The 18,375-nt window shown below is 40.2% G+C and overlaps 2 protein-coding genes and 1 long non-coding RNA gene across 5 annotated transcripts in view; 2 read left to right on the plus strand and 1 right to left on the minus strand.

Annotated features, from left to right (window-relative positions):
* iffo1a (intermediate filament family orphan 1a) overlaps positions 1 to 3,567 on the plus strand; it is a 17,115-nt gene extending 13,548 nt beyond the window's left edge. For all 3 annotated transcript variants that reach the window (XM_031729064.2, XM_031729071.2, XM_039605097.1), the window contains exons 8-10: positions 1,545 to 1,634; positions 1,935 to 2,065; positions 2,740 to 3,567. In XM_031729064.2, coding sequence (XP_031584924.2) covers positions 1,545 to 1,634; positions 1,935 to 2,065; positions 2,740 to 2,896 — 378 coding nt within the window. In that variant the 3' untranslated portion in view covers positions 2,897 to 3,567. The remainder of the gene's footprint in view (positions 1 to 1,544; positions 1,635 to 1,934; positions 2,066 to 2,739) is intronic.
* Positions 1,906 to 6,145, minus strand: LOC120435447. Its single transcript, XR_005609732.1, has 4 exons — positions 5,579 to 6,145; positions 2,712 to 2,908; positions 2,540 to 2,626; positions 1,906 to 2,032 (listed from the first exon to the last, which is right to left on the minus strand). It is a non-coding gene; the product is annotated as an uncharacterized LOC120435447 (long non-coding RNA).
* Positions 6,146 to 8,992: 2,847 nt separating this feature from the next.
* On the plus strand, positions 8,993 to 16,858 carry vamp1 (vesicle-associated membrane protein 1). Its single transcript, XM_039605098.1, has 5 exons — positions 8,993 to 9,114; positions 11,752 to 11,881; positions 11,960 to 12,118; positions 14,931 to 14,982; positions 15,947 to 16,858. Coding segments are annotated over exons 1-5 (360 nt in total). The 5' UTR covers positions 8,993 to 9,112; the 3' UTR covers positions 15,964 to 16,858.
* Positions 16,859 to 18,375: the final 1,517 nt, after the last annotated feature.

The following is an 18,375-nucleotide window of genomic DNA, read 5'->3' on the forward strand; positions in this document are numbered from 1 at the left end:
AGCAGCAATTTTATTTTGTCCCACTTGGATGACCTGACCTGGTGGATGAGCTGTTTTTAGTCTGCAGCCGCGTCATGTTTTCATTTGCGGAGTCCATCCTGCTGACCTGTAAGCTGCTTTTAACCAGATAAACTAAACAAGGTTAATGACCCGCTTAATTAAGAAACAAGGAAACTAAACAGACCTGCAGAGCTCGTCTTCACACATTTAGTTCAGTGAATCTTCTTTATTCAGCGTATTTACTAGTTTATTACCCCAGTCAATTAGGTTATTTTTTTTCAGTGTGTCATTCAGTCTGTAAACATGAGAGCTCGTAAAGCTGTAAGTAGATTCAATAAAACTTCGGTGTCCAGAGAAGGGTCATGTTAAAAATCCATTCAAATTTGGTTTACATCCTCTGAGCTCTTCAATGTCAACTCAGTGAATTATTGATTGAAAATGTACAAAAAAAACGATTCTTACATGTGTAGCGTTTATTGTCAACATATAAATTAGAAAGTAGTGTGTAAAGATTTTGATTGTGACCTCTGACCTCTCCTTTAAGGTCAGTATATTTATCTGAAGGTCACAGTGATAATAATGAAGCTAATAAAAATAATTCTACTCAAAATGATGTCGGGTATATCTGAACTGATGAAGTATCCGAGGAAGCTCTGAAGCCTTTTTCTTTGTATTTTAACCAGCAGCTCGTATTATGACTTTTATACAGACACCTCAGGGTCACTTCACTCACTCAAAGCTTCATAATTAAAACCAGCTATTCCACCACGTCCTTTTTCTCCCTTTTAACATTTTTCCTCCTGAGAGCCAACGCTCCATTTTAACTCTCTCTCCTCCAGTGACAAAAAATCCAACTATGTTCTGGTTTAAAGGAGAGCAGATAAATAAAGGAAATCCAACTCAAGTCCCTTCATTTTATTAATTCAGTTTGCTTTTTTATTTCAGTGTTGACTCAAATATATTTGTCGGTGATTTCAAGCTTAATTATAATTAAAATAATGCCGAGCAGTGGTTCTAAAGTGTGCTCAGCCTTCACACTGTGACCGGCTGTTTATTAGAAGCAGAACTAATCTAATCCAGTTAAATCTCAAAGAGGGAAACACGTCTGGATGTGCACTCACAGGAGGCTCACCCATGCAAAGCTGTGTGTGCTTAATGTTTTGGGCTTCCTGTAGGGACAGTACTGATTTTGAAATAGTCATTAAGTTCTGAAAGAAAAGGTTTGTGTGACTATAAATACACATTTTCCCTTATTTATCTTTTTAAATAGCTGCACATGTAATGATCTGCTAGTGCCAGAGGGTGGCAGTATTGTATCTAGAAGCCGTTTGTCAAAGTGCACAAGTTTCACACTTTGAAGACATTTGAAGGACATGAACAGAAAAACAATATTTATTATTTTATATTATCAATATTATTTCTGTTATCTTCTACACCTTTATATATTTAGACTGGTGACTTGTTTTTAAATTTGTACTTTGACCCTGAAAAATGTCAAACCTGAAGCAAACTTGGACTTTTTGGTTTTTCTTTTTTTTCTGCAGGAGGAGTCCATCGAGGAAGTGATCAAAGACACGGAGTCTCTGTTCAAATCCAGAGAGAAGGAATACCAGGACACCATCGACCAGATAGAGGTGAGAGTTACATAAATGTGAAGGTCAGGTGTTGTTGGCGCTGCAGCTGTGGATGTGGACGTGTTAAATAAGGGAAGAAGAACAGGGAGCTGGAGGCAACTCTCATACCTATAAGTGTCCCTGCTGCAGTGGCCTCCCACACATCTCCTGCATGTCTTTCCCCCTCACTGTCCAAAAGCTAAAATACCCATAACTAAAACTTAAAAAAAGAAAAGACAGAATAATCCCCTTAAAATTAGCAGCAGCCATGAAACAGCAGTGTGAATGTCAGCATTCTGCCTCTCTGTGCGTCTTCGTCAGCTGGAGCTGGCCACAGCAAAGAGCGACATGAACCGCCACCTGCACGAGTACATGGAGATGTGTTCAATGAAGAGAGGCCTGGATGTCCAGATGGAGACCTGCAGGAGGCTCATCACACAGAGCGGAGACAGGTAACACACACACACACACACACACACACACACACACACACTCTATTAGATTCATTTGATTCACTGGTTGTGCTTGTTTACATGACCTGTGCAAAACACCAGGCTAGAGCTCGTGGTGAACAAAGATCTGGGTATTGTAGTCCATCTTCTACATATTGTAGTTTCACTATGGCAGACCTCCGGTGTCATGGTGTTAGTGTGACCTAGTTCAGATTCTCAGCATGCCGATCTTCTCTTTTCCAAAATCATAAATTCCCTTTCCCACCTTTCTTTGGTGTTTCCATCAAGGGCAAAAAAAGAGATTAGGAGATTGGAGGTACGTTTGGAACGTATCCATAGAAATGACAGATGCTGACCTCTGGTTGGACAGCAGCAATACTAGTCTCATTTTTTATTGGGTATACATATTTAGGGAGGATGGGTTTGTATTCAAAGAGCATTAATACCAAATGGCTTGAAGGACCTGGCCCCTACCTTCATCCTGAATTTTGAGGGACCTGAAATTTTGCTGCTAAGGTTTGTTCAGGCAAACATGTGATGGTCAGGTTGGGTTTTGATGAGCTGACAAGGAAAGGCACAAAAAATAAAGGGTCACAGGAAGGTCAGGGTGAAAAAAGTGTCGCAGGTGCAGCTTTTTGTAATTTACCTGCATAAACTTCACATCCTCATCACAGGTCCAAGTCCACCTCGCTCATCTCGCTGACGGTGGATGACTCTGACAGCGAGGAGAAGGACAGGAAGAAGCCGGCGCTGCCCGCCGACTCAGAGATCGGCGACTCCTGCTGCGACGTCAACGCCGCCATCCCACCTCTGACCTGGAGGAAACCCTAACACACGCTTCCTCTGAGGAAGAACAAAGCAGAGCTTCCACACGTCTAAAATCATGTCTCTGTGATTTCTGTCACATTTTAAGTCTCCAGTGTGATTTTTACTGATCGTAAAGTCAGGCCAACATGGCAGCCGGAGATTCAGAGCCAAGCGTGGAGGTTTTTACTGCTTTATAAGGTTCTTATTGATGAACCTGTAGTTTGTTTGCAATTATTAGTTATAGTATATGAAGTCATTTTAATTTAAAAAGCCACAACAGTAATCGAGTGTGTGTGCGAGTGCTGCCCTCACATGGTTACTAGCTGTAACTGCACATCTGGAGGTCAAAACAAAACTTAACTGCACTTTAAAGAAAAGATGAGATGCCTATGAGCTACATTATTGTATTTGCACACCAAGCTCGCCAAAACTGTTGTTTGTAAAAATGTCTCTAATGCTGCAGGATTAAAAGGACGCACACAGGCTGTAATGCAGAAAGAAAGCAGTTTGCACAGCTCACTGTTCCCACTCTATATTAAAGTGCAGTGGTTTTATATTACACAGTCATTAGCAGCAGCTTCAAAATGTTAAAGCTCACGTTTAATTTGAGTTTTTGATTATTTCTACCTGTAGTAAAGACAAAAATCCAGTGAAAGACCAGCTCGCCTTAAACCGATTTCCAGGATTCTGGGGGGGGGACGCCTTTTGTGTTTGGGCGGTGTTTTTTTTTTGGGGGGGTTTGAAGGTTTAACCTTCACAATATTTACCTAAAAATATTTGTCTGGATTAAATTTAACTATACTCTTACATAAGTTTATCTATAAGTACTTTTTCTTGAATTTGAGGTTTATTAAAAGTTCTGCTCCTGGCATGTCTGTAAAAACTGATCCTGGCTACGGTTTGGAGTTAAAATACTTCATTTTCCTCTCGACGGGTAACATCAGCCGTGATATTTGAAAAGATTTTGATACTGTGTCATAATACATGTAGTAATATAGATAGTTTTGGGTTTTTAAGCTTTTGTACAGTTGTGGTTTCTCTCTTACCTCCAGATCCATTTCAGTTTGAAAACCTCAAAACGGTGCAAACACATAAAGATCGGTTTGACAGTGTAAATGAAATTTAGATTTTTCACATTTTCTACAGATGTGATGCTAAAAGGTAAACTCTTATATTATGACAGTCGACACTACTTTAAAAACCAGGTTAAATCACAGTTAAACTGATTTATTGTGGAAATATCATTTTTAGACCTCAGTCTTGAAGAAATATTTTTTAAGTTAAATAATGTGGTAATATGTAACTTTCCACGTATTTGGGTGTCTGTGTTAAGATTCTATCTGGAATTAGTTCAGGATTTTTGGGATAACATTAAAGTGGACCTAAACAAATGCTCACATGAAACATGTTTTTAAATCAGGGGGTCCATGTAATCCCCGCAGGACAAAAGTTCAGACTGACAGCTTTTTTTTTTCTACTCATGGATCTGTATAATGTCATAGAGAGGGGATATCCTTATATGGTCATCTGCAACAGAAGCCCATCACACAGTTCACAGTTTAATTTGTATGTCTTTCTACGAGGGTCAGCCAATCAGAAGAGGGTTGGCTAATAGGGGGAGGAGCTACAAGAGACAAATAAGGATTATTCTCAACTGAATCATGCAGAGCTACTCTAACATAGCCCAAGAATAAAAAATACAGAGCCGGAAATGATTGAAAAAGGCCCCCTTTAGTCTTACACTTTAGGTAACACTCCCTTATTTTATGCTATTTATTCTTAATACTGTTCATTAACTGTTTTAAACAGGTAAAGACAACAGTCAGTGTAATAAAAATGTCATTTTTGCCTTTGTTTTTCTGGGATCAGGAGTTATTTTGTCTTAAAGATGAAGATGCCACTTTAGGTGGGACATACATGAGGATCAGTCACTCTGGTTTATTCTTCTTGCCAATAATTCACTAACCTGAAATCCAACATTATTCCCACACAGCCCTGCTCTTAAACCTCTGACACATCTGTAATTTCGACTAATTAAATGTAAATATGTATTTTAGGGACTCTGTGTCTCTGTGTACAGTTTGTAAAGGACAAACACTGTAATTAATGTACATACCAATGCTGAAGTTGTACTGCTGCTGGAAGCTTCATGGTGTAAATTTGGCTGAAACGATTCATATTTTTTACTTTATTTTTGTGGGTTTTTGTGGCCTTGCTGTTGCTCTCAGCTAAATCAGACCTAATGTTAGTGTCTCAGCAATAAAGCCCGCATCGGTGTAAACTAAGAAAAGTCGAGCAAAAAGGCCTCCAGATGTGATTCAAAGCAAAAAGAAACAAACGTGTACAGGATGCTGCAGGAAAAGAGTCCTCATCACAACTTTAAATATGACCGCGCTTCTGTCTTTGCTGATGCTTTGAATGTTTTCACTCCTTCAAATGTCATCACATCTTTGATTACATGAATGTCTGCTTGTTAAATAACCGGCCATATTCACCAGAGAAAAAACAGACCCATTAAAGGAACACTCTGACCTCCAGTCCTGCAGTTTTCTTCACTGAGCACATCAAAAACATCCAAATTAAAACCTTTGTTCTTTTATGTGATCTCAGTGCAGGGAGAGAAGTGGTCATTTTGTTCCTTTAATGATGAGAAAACAAAGCAACAAACTGCTATCATTCAGACTTCAAAGCAAAGCTATCACTCACCATAGGAAACCGTGCAGACGCTCCTTAAGCCGAGCTCTTCATATCTATATTATCTGAATGTAAGTGGAATCTGTGGAGAGAGAAACGTGGATTTAAAGATTTCAGGAAACTGAGGAATTGAATGTGTGACTCGGATGAAAAAGAAAAGCCAAATAATCGAGCTGAGGGACGAAGCCATTTGTAGGAAAACCTATGAGAGGAGTGTTTGAGGTGTCCGGGGTTCAGGTGTGAGTGTGTGGTGCACAGAGCTGTATGTATGTTTGATGAAATGAAAAGATGAGCAGAATAAAAGACTTTGAAGAAACGTAATTCTTTGGTTTTGTTCCTACGTTGTTACTCTGTTCACTCATCAATGGAACATTTTGTTTTAATAAAAAACTTCTACACAAACAAACTTTACATATTCACATAAAAAAAACTTCATCAATTCAAAAAGCTCAAGTTTTTTTTTAAACTTCTTGTTTTGTTCTGATCGACTCTCAGTACGATCTAAATCTTCCTCATATTTTAAGACGAGTCACAAAACCTTTCCAAGTTATCTTTGTCTTTCACTCTGTTTGTTGTTCTGTTTAGAGGAAGTTTCCACATCACTTTATGATCCGCGGTGCAACATTTAGTATTTTTTCTTGCTGTTCGTGTTAGTGAACAGAGGTGTTTGGCTACAACACCTGCTGTCATCATCCACAGAGTCTTTTACAGATGAAAGTCACATCCTGACACCCTGATCTACATGATGACAGCAGCTGTGAGGACCTCCAAGGTCACAACCTCACCAGAAATTACCTGATTTCTCCTTCAGGTTTTAGATCTGAAGAAGCGTTTTGGACGAGAAGACTTCTTTTGAAATAATTTCCTCACAAAATTCTGATCTCAGTGTTCATTTGATGGCTGTGGATTTACAGCACACATCTGCTCTCTCTCTCTACATATACATATATATAAATATTTATTATTGATTAACTTGGCAGAAATTACATATATTCAAATTAAACACTAATCAGTTATACTGTTAGTCTGAAGTGTGTATAGAGAATAAATGCTTTGTATTCAGATTAGATTGATGTTTCACTCCTTCATCGAAGTTTGTTTTCACAAGCCAAAGTTCAAAAGCAGGCTCAACTCATTACTTGCTTTTGTTTTTCTTCGTGTTTGTCATTGCACAACTTTTCCATTCTTAAAAATAAATCAATCAAGTGGAAATTATTCTAACAGCTATGCACTACAATACTCTCCCAGTGTGCCGGTGTTCCAGATCAACTGGCGTTTAGATCAACTGGCGTTGGTCGAACAGATGTGTGGCAGTGTTGCATTTCAGGAGCTGCTACCGACAAACCAGCAAAAAAAAACGCCAAATGTGTCATCCGTGACACTTGTGAGGTTATCTCAAACACACTCCGTCAGTCTTGATGCCGTTGAACAACAAAATGTTTAAAAATGACGTCGCGCATGGTGATATCCTCATGCGCGACGCGATCGCGAAAACGGCAAACAATTAACACCACGCCGGTGTTGTTCACAGGACAGCAAGAGTAATCGGGAGACTGTTGTCGTCGTTATCGTTTCCTTCGCACGTTTTATTTCTCCGGTTTCAGCGTTTTTGCTTCACAACTAAAGCGAGGAGTTTACTTTGTGCACTAACATGGACTCGAGTCAACCAGCGCCACCTCTGGCCAAGTGCCACAGCCTACAGCCAGATCAACTTGTGACACACATCTGCAGCACGTTTGAATTCGTTTCATGCACAACACATTTGTACCTTTCAATTGTGCCTGTTTGTGCGTCATGCAAATAAACCTTTGAAAAGAATGAAATGATATTATATCTTTATTATTGGCCTACATTTGTTCAAAATTCCAAATTATATACACAAAGTCATAGAAATCACCACTCCAACTGGTCATCATGATTTTAATATTCTCTTTTTCCATAACAATGAAATACGCCTTGGACAAATATGACACATCAATAGTTCATTGGTGTTGTCACATCACATCCTGTAAGCATCTTCTGTCTGTGTCTTTTCTCTGGAAATGAATATTTCCAGCCAATACAGGCAATCCATCAACATGGCTGGAGAGTTGGTAGTTATATACAGTCTGTATAAGTGTGGTTAATCTAATGAACATTTGTAAGGAGATGGCGGAGAAATAAAACGTGCGAGGGGAACGATAACGACGACAACGGTCTCCCGATTACTCTTGCTGTCCTGTGAACAACACCGGCGTGGTGTTAATTGTTTGCCGTTTTCGCGATCGCGTCGCGCATGAGGATATCACCATGCGCGACCTCATTTGTAAACATTTTGTTGTTCAACGGCATCAAGACTGACGGAGTGTGTTTGAGATAACCTCACAAGTGTCACAGATGACACATTTGGCGTTTTTTTTTTGCTGGTTTGTCGGTAGCAGCTCCTGAAACGCAAGACTGCCACACATCTGTTCGACCAACGCCAGTTGATCTAAACGCCGTTGCAGTCAGTGTAGAAGGAACCTGGAACACCGCTCTAATGTGTGGTGGCATGCTGTCAAGTTAAAAATGAGTTGTGAATTCGTGAAAAAAAAAAAAATATTTTAAACTTATGAAAAAAACAAAAAAAAACTAAGAAATTGTTGACAAAATGCTTAAATCTTGTCAACACAAACTCGTGAGGGTAAAACAACATGAGAAAGGCTAAAATTGTGGTAAATCTGGGAAGAGAATGTGGCAACTTCAAAAAGTACAAAGAAGAAGAAATCCAGAAAAATAACAATAACATGTATTAATTTAAAAAAACACTCACAAAGTCACAAATTCATAAGAAAAAGTTGTGGGTTTACGAAAAAAGCATGTTTTAACTTTATGAAAAAGTCATGAATTGATGTGGAAAAAACTCACAAAATAAGAAGAAAAAATAATTAATGTAACATAAAATCCCATATTTATGACAACAAATAAATAAGCCGTAATTTACACAAACACAAAGAAATTTTTTTATGCACGAGAAAAATGTTCTTAGAATCTTCACAGTCTGATGAAAAATGATCAGGGATTTTATATCCTGAGTATTTACTACCACCACACAAAGTCTAATCAGAGTCACCTTCAGTCCCAAGTTTTTACTGAAAAAACAGGAATTAGGATTTGTCAGAGTGGCTGAGGTGGACCTGATGGACCGCAGCCTTAAATTGTCACGTGATGTTTAAATTTACACCTGAAAAAGTAAAAAAAAAAATTAAATTAACAATTTTTTTTTTTTAAATCCAGAAATTCATGTTTCAAATGCTCAAACGTAACCCATGACGTCAGGTTTGTATTGGGATTAACTGAGAGACAGGGAGAGAGCGGGCATGCGTGCCTTTGCGCGCATAGGGGCGGGGCTTGTGTGTGACGCGAAGGGTCTTTTCGGTCTGTGCGCAGCTGCTTCAGTTGTAGTTTTTCTACGTGTTTTAAGAGAAAAAGTGAATGAAGACATCAGACAGAGAAGAGAAGTCCTCCTCCTCGGTTTAGGTCCAGCCTCACCCTCTCTCAGATCATCTCCATCATTCTCCAGCTGAGATGTGAGTACTCCGACTCATTTTTTATTTATTTTAGGCTTTTTAAAACCTCTAAAATCATTCACTCCATGTCTGCTTTTAAAAAAAACAAAGTGTAATTGACAGACTATAGAGATTTCTCATTAAATTCCGTGGTGGGTACAGCTACAGCACAATTCAAACTCCTTTTTTTCCTCATTAATTTGTTTTTTAAATCAATTTTTATCTCTTAATTTATGGATCAAAAGCGAAACTTATCTGGAAATGTCAGTGCTGAGACTGCAGAAGTACGACCGTGACTCACCGGGTGACTCACCTACAAAACTATCCATCATCAAACAGTGTGATCGGCTGAGCTGTGATGCTTTAATTTCCTGTCACACACACACACACACACACACACACACACACACACACACACACACACACACAGAAAAACAAAGACTTAAACAGATCACACAAAGCTACAAACACCTGGGAGTTTTTAGAGAAAAGAGAACCCACTGTGGGGATGTTTTTGGTGTGTTTTGTCCCGTGGGGGGAGGGGAGTGATTACTTGGTGCATGTTGATCTCCATCAGTCAGTCAGACTCCTGCTGCTGCTGCTGCACTAATCTTTCTCCATTTTGCGGGTGGAAAACAAGCCTGCTGGCAGTAACACTGTGTGTGTGTGTGTGTGTGTGTGTGTGTGTGTGTGTGTGTGTGTGTGTGTGTGTGTGAGTGAAACTGTTTATTTTTTATTTTTTTAATTTGTCCTTTACCTCTTCTGAGCTGCTGAGGCTGTTTCATCCTCGGAGACTCTGATTTTGTGGACAGAGGCCAAAGTTTGATGAGTCATGTTTCTATTACTGAATTAGAGTTTGTGTTTGGAATTCAGGCGGCGTTCCTGCTTTTAAGGTCTAACAAATTACAGTCACTCTGTGTTCCTGAAAATCATCTGCAATCTTACTTCAAAGGAGTTTTAAAATATAAAATTAGTAGCACAAAAAAGTTTATTATATTTATTAATTATATTGTATTTTTTGTCTGAGCCAAACTAAAGAGTGCTGTGCTCCTCCCAAACCTGCAATCACCATCCTGATTCATTCATGAGCTGTGCTCATTGAGGCTGGCTCTCCATGAAAAGCTTCCAGCTCACGACTGTCTCAGCTTCACTGCTGCCTCTGCCGATGAGTTAAGAAATCAAGAATGCTGCACACCTTTTAAATCTCTTGTTTTTCTTTTTTCTTCTTTAAAACAAATATTTCGTCATTTTAAACCAAGTTCATCTCATTATTATTATTATATTATTATTATTATTATATGTGCAGTTCCTTCACACAGGGGCGTTTCCAGGGGTGGCACCAAAGGAAATCAGACTATTTAGTCAGAAATATTTAATCAGCGTAGAAAACAGGAATTTCTTTCATGCTCTTGTGCAGCCATGCATCTGATTACTGATTTACCACTTGAGATTTGGAGCTGCACAAGAATTAAAAGTTAATCTTGTGCTGGATAATTGTTTTGCTGTTTTAAACCTGAAACCTTTCCAGAACTGTAACTACACCTCCATCATTGTTCTACACCACAGAACAACCGTGATTGGTCCATTCAGCACCGTGTTTCCTCCTATGTGTTTCCAGCTATTACTTTTTGTTAAACTGAAAGAAAAAGAAGGAATCAACAAGTAATTTGGTGGTGAAATCACAGAGCAACAGTCACACACCGACACAAATAAAAATGCTGACAGCTGTATATGTCGTAGGCTCTACACAAAAGTATAACTCACGCCTGAGACGTAACCACCATTATGTCATCATGTAGAAGTTTCTTGTATTTTTTTTGTAGTTTCACTGATTAGTCAGAGTGATGAAAAAGCGTGGTGCCAGAAACCCGGTGATCCACCTGCTTTTAAATGTGGAAAAATTATCATTATAAAGTTCATACGGATATGAATGATCAAAGTGTGTTTAAGAACACAAAGTAATACACAGTAATACACACACACACACAAATGTAGAAAAAAAAAGTAAAATTTGTGTCCCAGAAGCACGATTCAGTAAATCTGAGTATTCCACAAGCTGCTGTGCGACTTGTTTCTGGAGACAGGGTTTGGTGAGCCATCCATGGTCACCCAGCTTCTTACGGTCTCTTCTGCTACCTTTGCATAAACATCGGTACCCCAGAGACACTTTGGTACATGACAGCTTTCTTCCTATTGTTGAGTTCTTAGTTCCTAAATACTTTTTGAGCTTTAAGTAAACTTTTGCTGCTAAACAGATGTTATTTTCTAGAGAGAACCACGTAGAACCTTAAGCTATAGATCTGACATACACACAATCTGTATATATACAGTATTTAAAAAATCAAGGCAGCAGTCGGCTTTGGAAAGTGAAGGCAACACTGCAGTGCCTTTAAGCAGCATTCTTTTAAAGCTGTTTTTCCCCTCTGACATGTCAGCCCTGCATCACTGTCTGCTCTCTCAGTGCCTCCACAACCCCTACATCCACCTCTGGACTCCACAGGGATGTTTAGTCAACACGTCATCTTTATATATATACAGCACATAAGCCTGAAGTGATGCGCTCAAAGCCTACACCTACCTCTAACTGTATTCTACTGCTGGGATAAATCAGTCATTTCTGACTGAATTCCTGTTACCAAACTCACATTTCCCCTGCAGGTCGACTCCAGATGCAGCAGGGACTCCAGGAGCCCCCGGGGCCCCGGAAGGTGAGGGGGGTCCTCCATCTCAGGCCCCAAACCTGACGAGCAACAGACGACTCCAGCAGACACAGGCACAGGTGGACGAGGTGAGGACTGCAGCTCACTACGAGCAAATGGAAAACGTATCAGTGGCAGATACCCTGATGGGTGTTTTCGTCCCTCAGGTGGTCGACATCATGCGCGTGAATGTAGACAAAGTCCTGGAGAGAGATCAGAAGCTGTCAGAGCTGGACGACCGAGCCGACGCCCTGCAGGCCGGAGCCTCGCAGTTCGAGAGCAGCGCTGCCAAACTCAAGAACAAGTACTGGTGGAAAAATTGCAAGGTGGGTGTGACACAAGGAGATTTTTCGATGTTTCCTTCCCATCACCCCACACTCTCCCCTCAGGTTGGTTTCTTGTAGCAGACAGTGTGACCTCGGATTTCTGAGCAGAAACTACCCTTAAATGCTTTTTTTCATAGATCCTCACGCATCAAACTCACACAACACAACATTACTGAAATTATGATCACAACAGAGCTGAAGTAAATATTTGGAGTTACAAATCATGATTGCAGCAACATTAGGTGCACCTAGCTAAAACTGGGCTGGACCCCTTTTGCCTTCAGAACTGCTTTAATACTTCTTAGCACTGATTCAGCAAAGTGCTGGAAACTTACCTCAGAGATTTAGGTCCACATTTTCACGCAAGCGCTGCAGATTTGTCATCTGCACATCCATGATGCAAATCTCCTGGTCCCCGAGGTGCTCTGTTGGATTGAGATCTGGTGACTGTGGAGGCTGTTCGAGTACACTGAGCTGACTGTTGTGTTCAAGAAATCAGCTTGAGATCATTTTAGTTTGTGCTGGAAGCAGAATATGGATGTACTGTGGCCATAAAAGGATGGGCATGGTCAGCGACTAAAGTCGGACAGGCTGTGGTGTAGAGATGCTCTTCTACATATTTTAGTTGGAATGAATAGTTGGCTTGCTATCAGCTCAAAGCTGTCTGGCAATGCTCCTCTGACTTATGACATCATCATGGCCATTACTGCTCGCTGGATATTCTCTGTTTCATGTCATTCTTTCTAAACCCTAGAGATGCTTGTGCAGGAAAATCCCTGTGGATTGTTTTACATGTCAACATGCTGCTGATTAGATATTTGTGGTAACAGGTTTTTAAGCAGGTTACATCCCTCATTGTGTAAAAGAGTTCAGAAGATTTTGAAATGATCTTTAATATAATCAATGTGTTGTTTTCATGTTAATCTGTGATCAGAACAGCTAGAAATGAAGCTGCACGAACAGTTTCAACTTAGTGCATTTAACTTATCCATCACCACTTCACACCGTCTCCTCTTCATCCATCCAGCCTCAGCTGCCAGGTCTTTTTTTATCTCAGCATCAGTCCATCAAGCTCCGCCTCCCCTCTGTGCAGTTCAGACCGTCCAATCGCTGGATGGCCTGAGGAGGAAGAGGATTACATTAGAGGAGAGGAGGAGAGACTGTTTGACTGACAGCAAAGTCAGAGAGAGGAAGAGGAAAATCTCAATCTGGATTAGAGTGACAGTCAGGGATTAAAGAGCCAGCTGTGATGTGTGACGTAACTCCTCCTATCCAACACACACACACACACGTTTGTACATGGATATATCCGAACAATCATATGTGATGTATTTTATTCTGCTTTAATGACCCACACTGTTACCATAAACACACTCATGCTCTCACAGTCAGCAGAGAACAAATGTGGATTCATACGCCGCTGAAAATAGTCCCAAACAAAAAGCTCTAAAAACACACAAAAACGTTTTCTTTTAGCTTTTTAAATGACAGTTATGAGATTTTCCTTATTTATATGTAAACACTGAACACACGCACACACACACACACACACACATTTCAAAGACACAGAGTTGCCACCAATCTCTCTCTCTCTCTAAACCTCTTGTTCTTGTTAATCTCTCTCGCCCTCCCCCCATCAGAGGTGATTTCCTGCCTGTTTCACTCTAATGTCATCATGTGGATTTTATTTATGGAGAATTTAGATCAACACACACGCACACTGTGCAACATTACATATATTAAAATCTGCAGGGCATCATCTGCTTTATATTTCTAGCTGGTCACGCCTAATCGGTTCATTTAAACTCTTTTTATTTTGATTCTTGGCCTCTCCTTGCATGACTCAAACTTCAAAAGCTTCCCTTAAAGGCAGTTATTGTAATTTCTGATATTTAAAAGAAGTTCAAAACCTCCCAAAATTTAACTAAAGCTTAAAAAAAGGGAATGAGATATCAGCTGAAGTTGCATTATGGACAGGCAGTGCCACGAGTACAGTGTCTTTATTTAATGATGTAAGAAATTAAACATGCATTCTATTTCAAGCAACAGCCTGGGAAAGGAAATGGGCAACAAAAAAAGTCCAAAGTTAAAAGAACAGCAGCGCACATCTAAAATCTACAAATTCTGCCCCCTGGTGGTGAACATTTTAGTCCAAAGTTAACTACAAAAAGTACCTTTTAAAATGAAAAACCACATTTCACAGAGAAACAATTACTTGCTCAACAAAAATGACTCAATAATATCAAAGTTATATGAATCTCTATCTCAGACTCACACATGAGTGCAGAAACAACTTGTTTAGCATCAAGGGAAATGTAATTAGTTCAGTCCAGCTTAATATACAGAGAGAGAAACTTCAGACTGTGAGAAGAAAGAGAAATAAGGACCTTAAATGTATATTGGCAGGTAAATAAACTGAGGTTATAATTAATTATTACTTCTACTTATGCACTGTTTCTACTTAAAAGTGAAACTTTAAAGTGAAAGTTTATTTCTGGATAGGACCACAGTGCTCTCTCTGTAAAGGGCTCAAACAGGAGCCAGCGCTTCTCAACAAACAAGCCAGCTGAGGTGGACGCATGTCTGGGTTAGAAGAGACCCCGAGCAGACTGAAGACAAGCTGGAGAGATGATGTCTCTTTGCTGGCCCAGGAACACCCCAGTATCCCCTGAGGAGCTGGAGGAGGGGGTTGGAGCCTGATAAGCAGCAGACGATGGAGGGATTTATTGTCTGGGTGGAATTAAACGTCTGTTTCATCTTCTTAAGCTCATGTTTTGTTTCTGATGTCTCTGTTTGTTTGTCTTTCTTCCAGATGATGATCATCATGGCCGTTGTAGGTGTTATATTTGTTGGCGTCATTTTCTGTGAGTAAAATAAAGTCTTCTCTTGACCTCCTCATGTGCACCTGTGGACCATTTTCAGTATGGAGGTTCAGCTTCCTGGAAGCCCTGTTCTGCTTCTTCTGCAGAAACATTAGAACTCATTTTAACCTCCTAAGACCCGAACTCTTCCACGACATGCATTTTTAATTTCTCTTTGATATTTGGGCATATTGGGGCCCAATGAATGTAAAAACAAAGAATTGCCAGATTTTTTTTTTTTTTTTTACCATATTTTTGTTTTTAAGAAAAATGAGAGCCACAAATGAGGATATTCATTTAAAATTTTGATAGAACAGTAGCAGTATAATGTCCTCGTAAGTGGATATCAGGCCCATGTAGAGCAAAATTGAGTATTTTGGTCTAAATAACCAAAAATGTGATGTCCACATATGTGGACGGCAGGTCCTAGGAGGTTAAAGAAGGTTTGCAGACACACTCTGCCGATTAGGAAGTGTTTTGATTAAAGCTGCAGATTTAGCCTGTGGCAGATTTCAGGTGGTTTTTCAAAGGCTAGCGAATTGTCAAAATGAACATCATTTTTCATTAAGTAATATTTGAAACTAGTGACAGAGTCTGTAACTTAACTATAACGGAGGTTATAGTCTGACCTCTTTTTTTAATATTCAGTGGTGCTTCCTCCTGCTGGATTAAGGTACATCCACTTTACTTTCAGACCTGGTAGCTACACCCATCACTGACCGCTGTCTGCACTCAGAGTTGCAGATCCTCATGTAAAATCAGACCAGTTTGATGCAGAAGGTGATGTTTGAAAGTACAGAGCAATCAGAGCAGTCATTTAAAAGGAAAAAGAAGCTTTTATAACCCTCAGAGTGCAACAGACTGTAAAATTCTCCTAGGTCGTCTCCTGGTGCACCTCTGGATCATCTTCAGCTTGTCTGCTTTTTTTAATCACTCAGAGACAAATATCTGTGTTTGCTGTCCTCAGTGTATTTCTTCCACTGAGCTGCTCTTCAGGGATGGACGCACAAGTCACAGGACGAGTCTGCACCACCGAACGCCAAATCCAAACTCTCCTCAGTGCTCCTCCACCCCAGTGATGCCTTCCTCCAAAGCCTCCATGCATGCTCATGTAATGTGCTCCACTACCTCCTTATTGTGCCTCTGCACGAGGCCGGTTTCCTGACTTTGTTATCGGGTTGGGTTTACTGCAGGTGTGAAATCTGTTGACCCAGGTTTGTCCTTTAAACACTGAAACAAGAAGAAAAAACCTCCTGCTGCACCTGGTTTTTCTGCAGCTCAGTGCACATAAGATTCATGGACAGGAAGCATTGTGAGGTTTACTGGACACCAGTAAGAGCTGCAGTCGAACAGTCAGGTAGCTTCTCTTGAGAGGGCTTCTGAGTGACCCAGAGGGATGTGAGCAGCATCCAAAAGAGCTGTTTGAGTTCCTTAAATACAAAGGAAAGGAGCATCAGTGCTTCCTTTATTACCTCCTTTAGCAGAGGATACACTGGAGCAATGCCATCCCATAATTCACAGCAGACTAATCCTGAAATAAAATGATCAGAAATCATGTAAATAACTGCTGAGGTTTAAGTGTTATACTGCATATCTCTACTGCAAAGTAAGGCTTTGTGCTTTAAATATAAAATCATCTGTGCATGAAGATGATCATCTATCCAAGTACATTTAGGCGTACCATAGCTCAGTTTGCATAATGCAGCCTTTTTTTTTTTCATCGTCAGTCATGGAAATCTTAATAAAGGTAGGAGTGACACTATCATCTGATCAGGAGGAAGGGAGATTAGAGATATTCATCTTTTACAAAAGCTGTAGCTTTAAAGCAAGACAAAAGCCTGCATTGAACAAAACAGTGCAAACCTTTTTGAAACCCATCGTCTCCGTCAGGCTTTAAAGTTTTGATGATCCAGCTAATGCAGAGGAAGCCCGACTATGATGAAACTGCTCTTCAGTGCACCTTTAGGAACAGCTTGTAGCCTAAATCGACCAATTCTGACTTTCTCGCTCTTCATCCTAACGTTCACGCCACCAATCCTCATGATTGACACCAAAATCAGGTTTCCTACTCGAGCTTTAAACATTTAAGCGCAGCCGCTTTTTCTTTGTGTTAAACCTGGGTTTACAGATCCCTGCTTGGTGCAGCGAACGTTACTGAGCAGAAACCTGACTTCCTGTGTGATTAAGCCACCTGCTCGCTTTCCCAGCTTCCGTCCGGAGTTACGATGCCGCGGCTGTCCTGCGTTTGTTTCATCGTGTTGTGAACCAACCGAGTTTTGTTATCTGTGGTTTGAATGTTTAACATGTTTCTTTGTTCAGCCTGAATCTGATTCCTGTGTGTGTGAAGGAGCTTTGAGGCTGAAGTGATTTATTAACCTATGATATAAATTAGTCCATCTTAGACCAAATGGTGGAAGGTGGGAGTCGCTCATCATCATCATCATCATCATCAGTGTTTCTTCTGTACTTCTTTGACACGCTCAGAGAGAACAGCCTGGACTTTCAAATAAAGTCATGTTTGCTACACACACACAGCACGTTTGTGTCTCATTTGTTTGATAGCTTTAATATTCTTCAGCCTAAATACAAACTACAGGTTTTAAAGGGCTCATGTTTTAAATGAGTGCCATGTTGAATATGCAGCAGTCGACCACCTGAGTAGGCACATTTTAATAGAGCAGAAGATTTTACCTTTCAAATGAGGTCTCATACACTGAGGGAGAAAATGCTGAAAAAACCAAAATAAACTAAAAATATGAACAGCGTGGGTCATTGGTGACTTTGTGACATTTAAGAAGAGAGTTTTTAAATGCAGTTACCTGATATATATACTTTCTTAGTCACACATTATGAGTACTGGGTTCAACCCTCCTTTCTCCTTCAGAACTGCTTCAGCTCCTCTTGGTACAAAGGTGCTGGAAACTGCTGAGATTTTGGTCCATATTAACACAATGGCGTCACACTGTGGAGGCCTCGAGTACAGTGAACTCAGTCATGAGAGACCAGTTTGATGATGTGTGGACAGAGCCGTACCTGAGGACTGCTTTTCTTCAGTCTTTGGGCTGGGACTTGTTTCCTGATGGGAGAGATGCCTGGTGTGGTCTTCTGCTGCTGCATTTGCTTCCAGACTGCACTCAGAGATGCTCTTCTGCATACCTCGGTTGTATCTAGTGGTCATCTGAGGTCACTATTGCCTTCCTGTCAGCTTGAAGAGGTCAGCTCCTCTGACATTAACAAGTACTCTGCTGCATTCTGGATATTTTCTCCATTTTGGACTTTTGGACATTGGATTTACCCATGTAACCATCTCCAAAGCAGATCAGCAATTTAAAAAAAAAAAAAAAAAAAAAAAAAAAAAAAACTCGGACCAGCCCATCTCACAACAACCGCCATTCC

This window comes from Oreochromis aureus, linkage group 22 (genome assembly GCF_013358895.1).
Source record: "Oreochromis aureus strain Israel breed Guangdong linkage group 22, ZZ_aureus, whole genome shotgun sequence".
Classification (NCBI taxonomy): Eukaryota; Metazoa; Chordata; class Actinopteri; order Cichliformes; family Cichlidae; genus Oreochromis; species Oreochromis aureus.

Coding starts and splice junctions, on each gene's coding strand:
- vamp1 (XM_039605098.1), top strand. Junction 11,882..11,959: donor CACAGGCACAGGTGGACGAG/GTGAGGACTGCA, acceptor TTCGTCCCTCAG/GTGGTCGACATCATGCGCGT. Junction 12,119..14,930: donor ACTGGTGGAAAAATTGCAAG/GTGGGTGTGACA, acceptor TCTTTCTTCCAG/ATGATGATCATCATGGCCGT.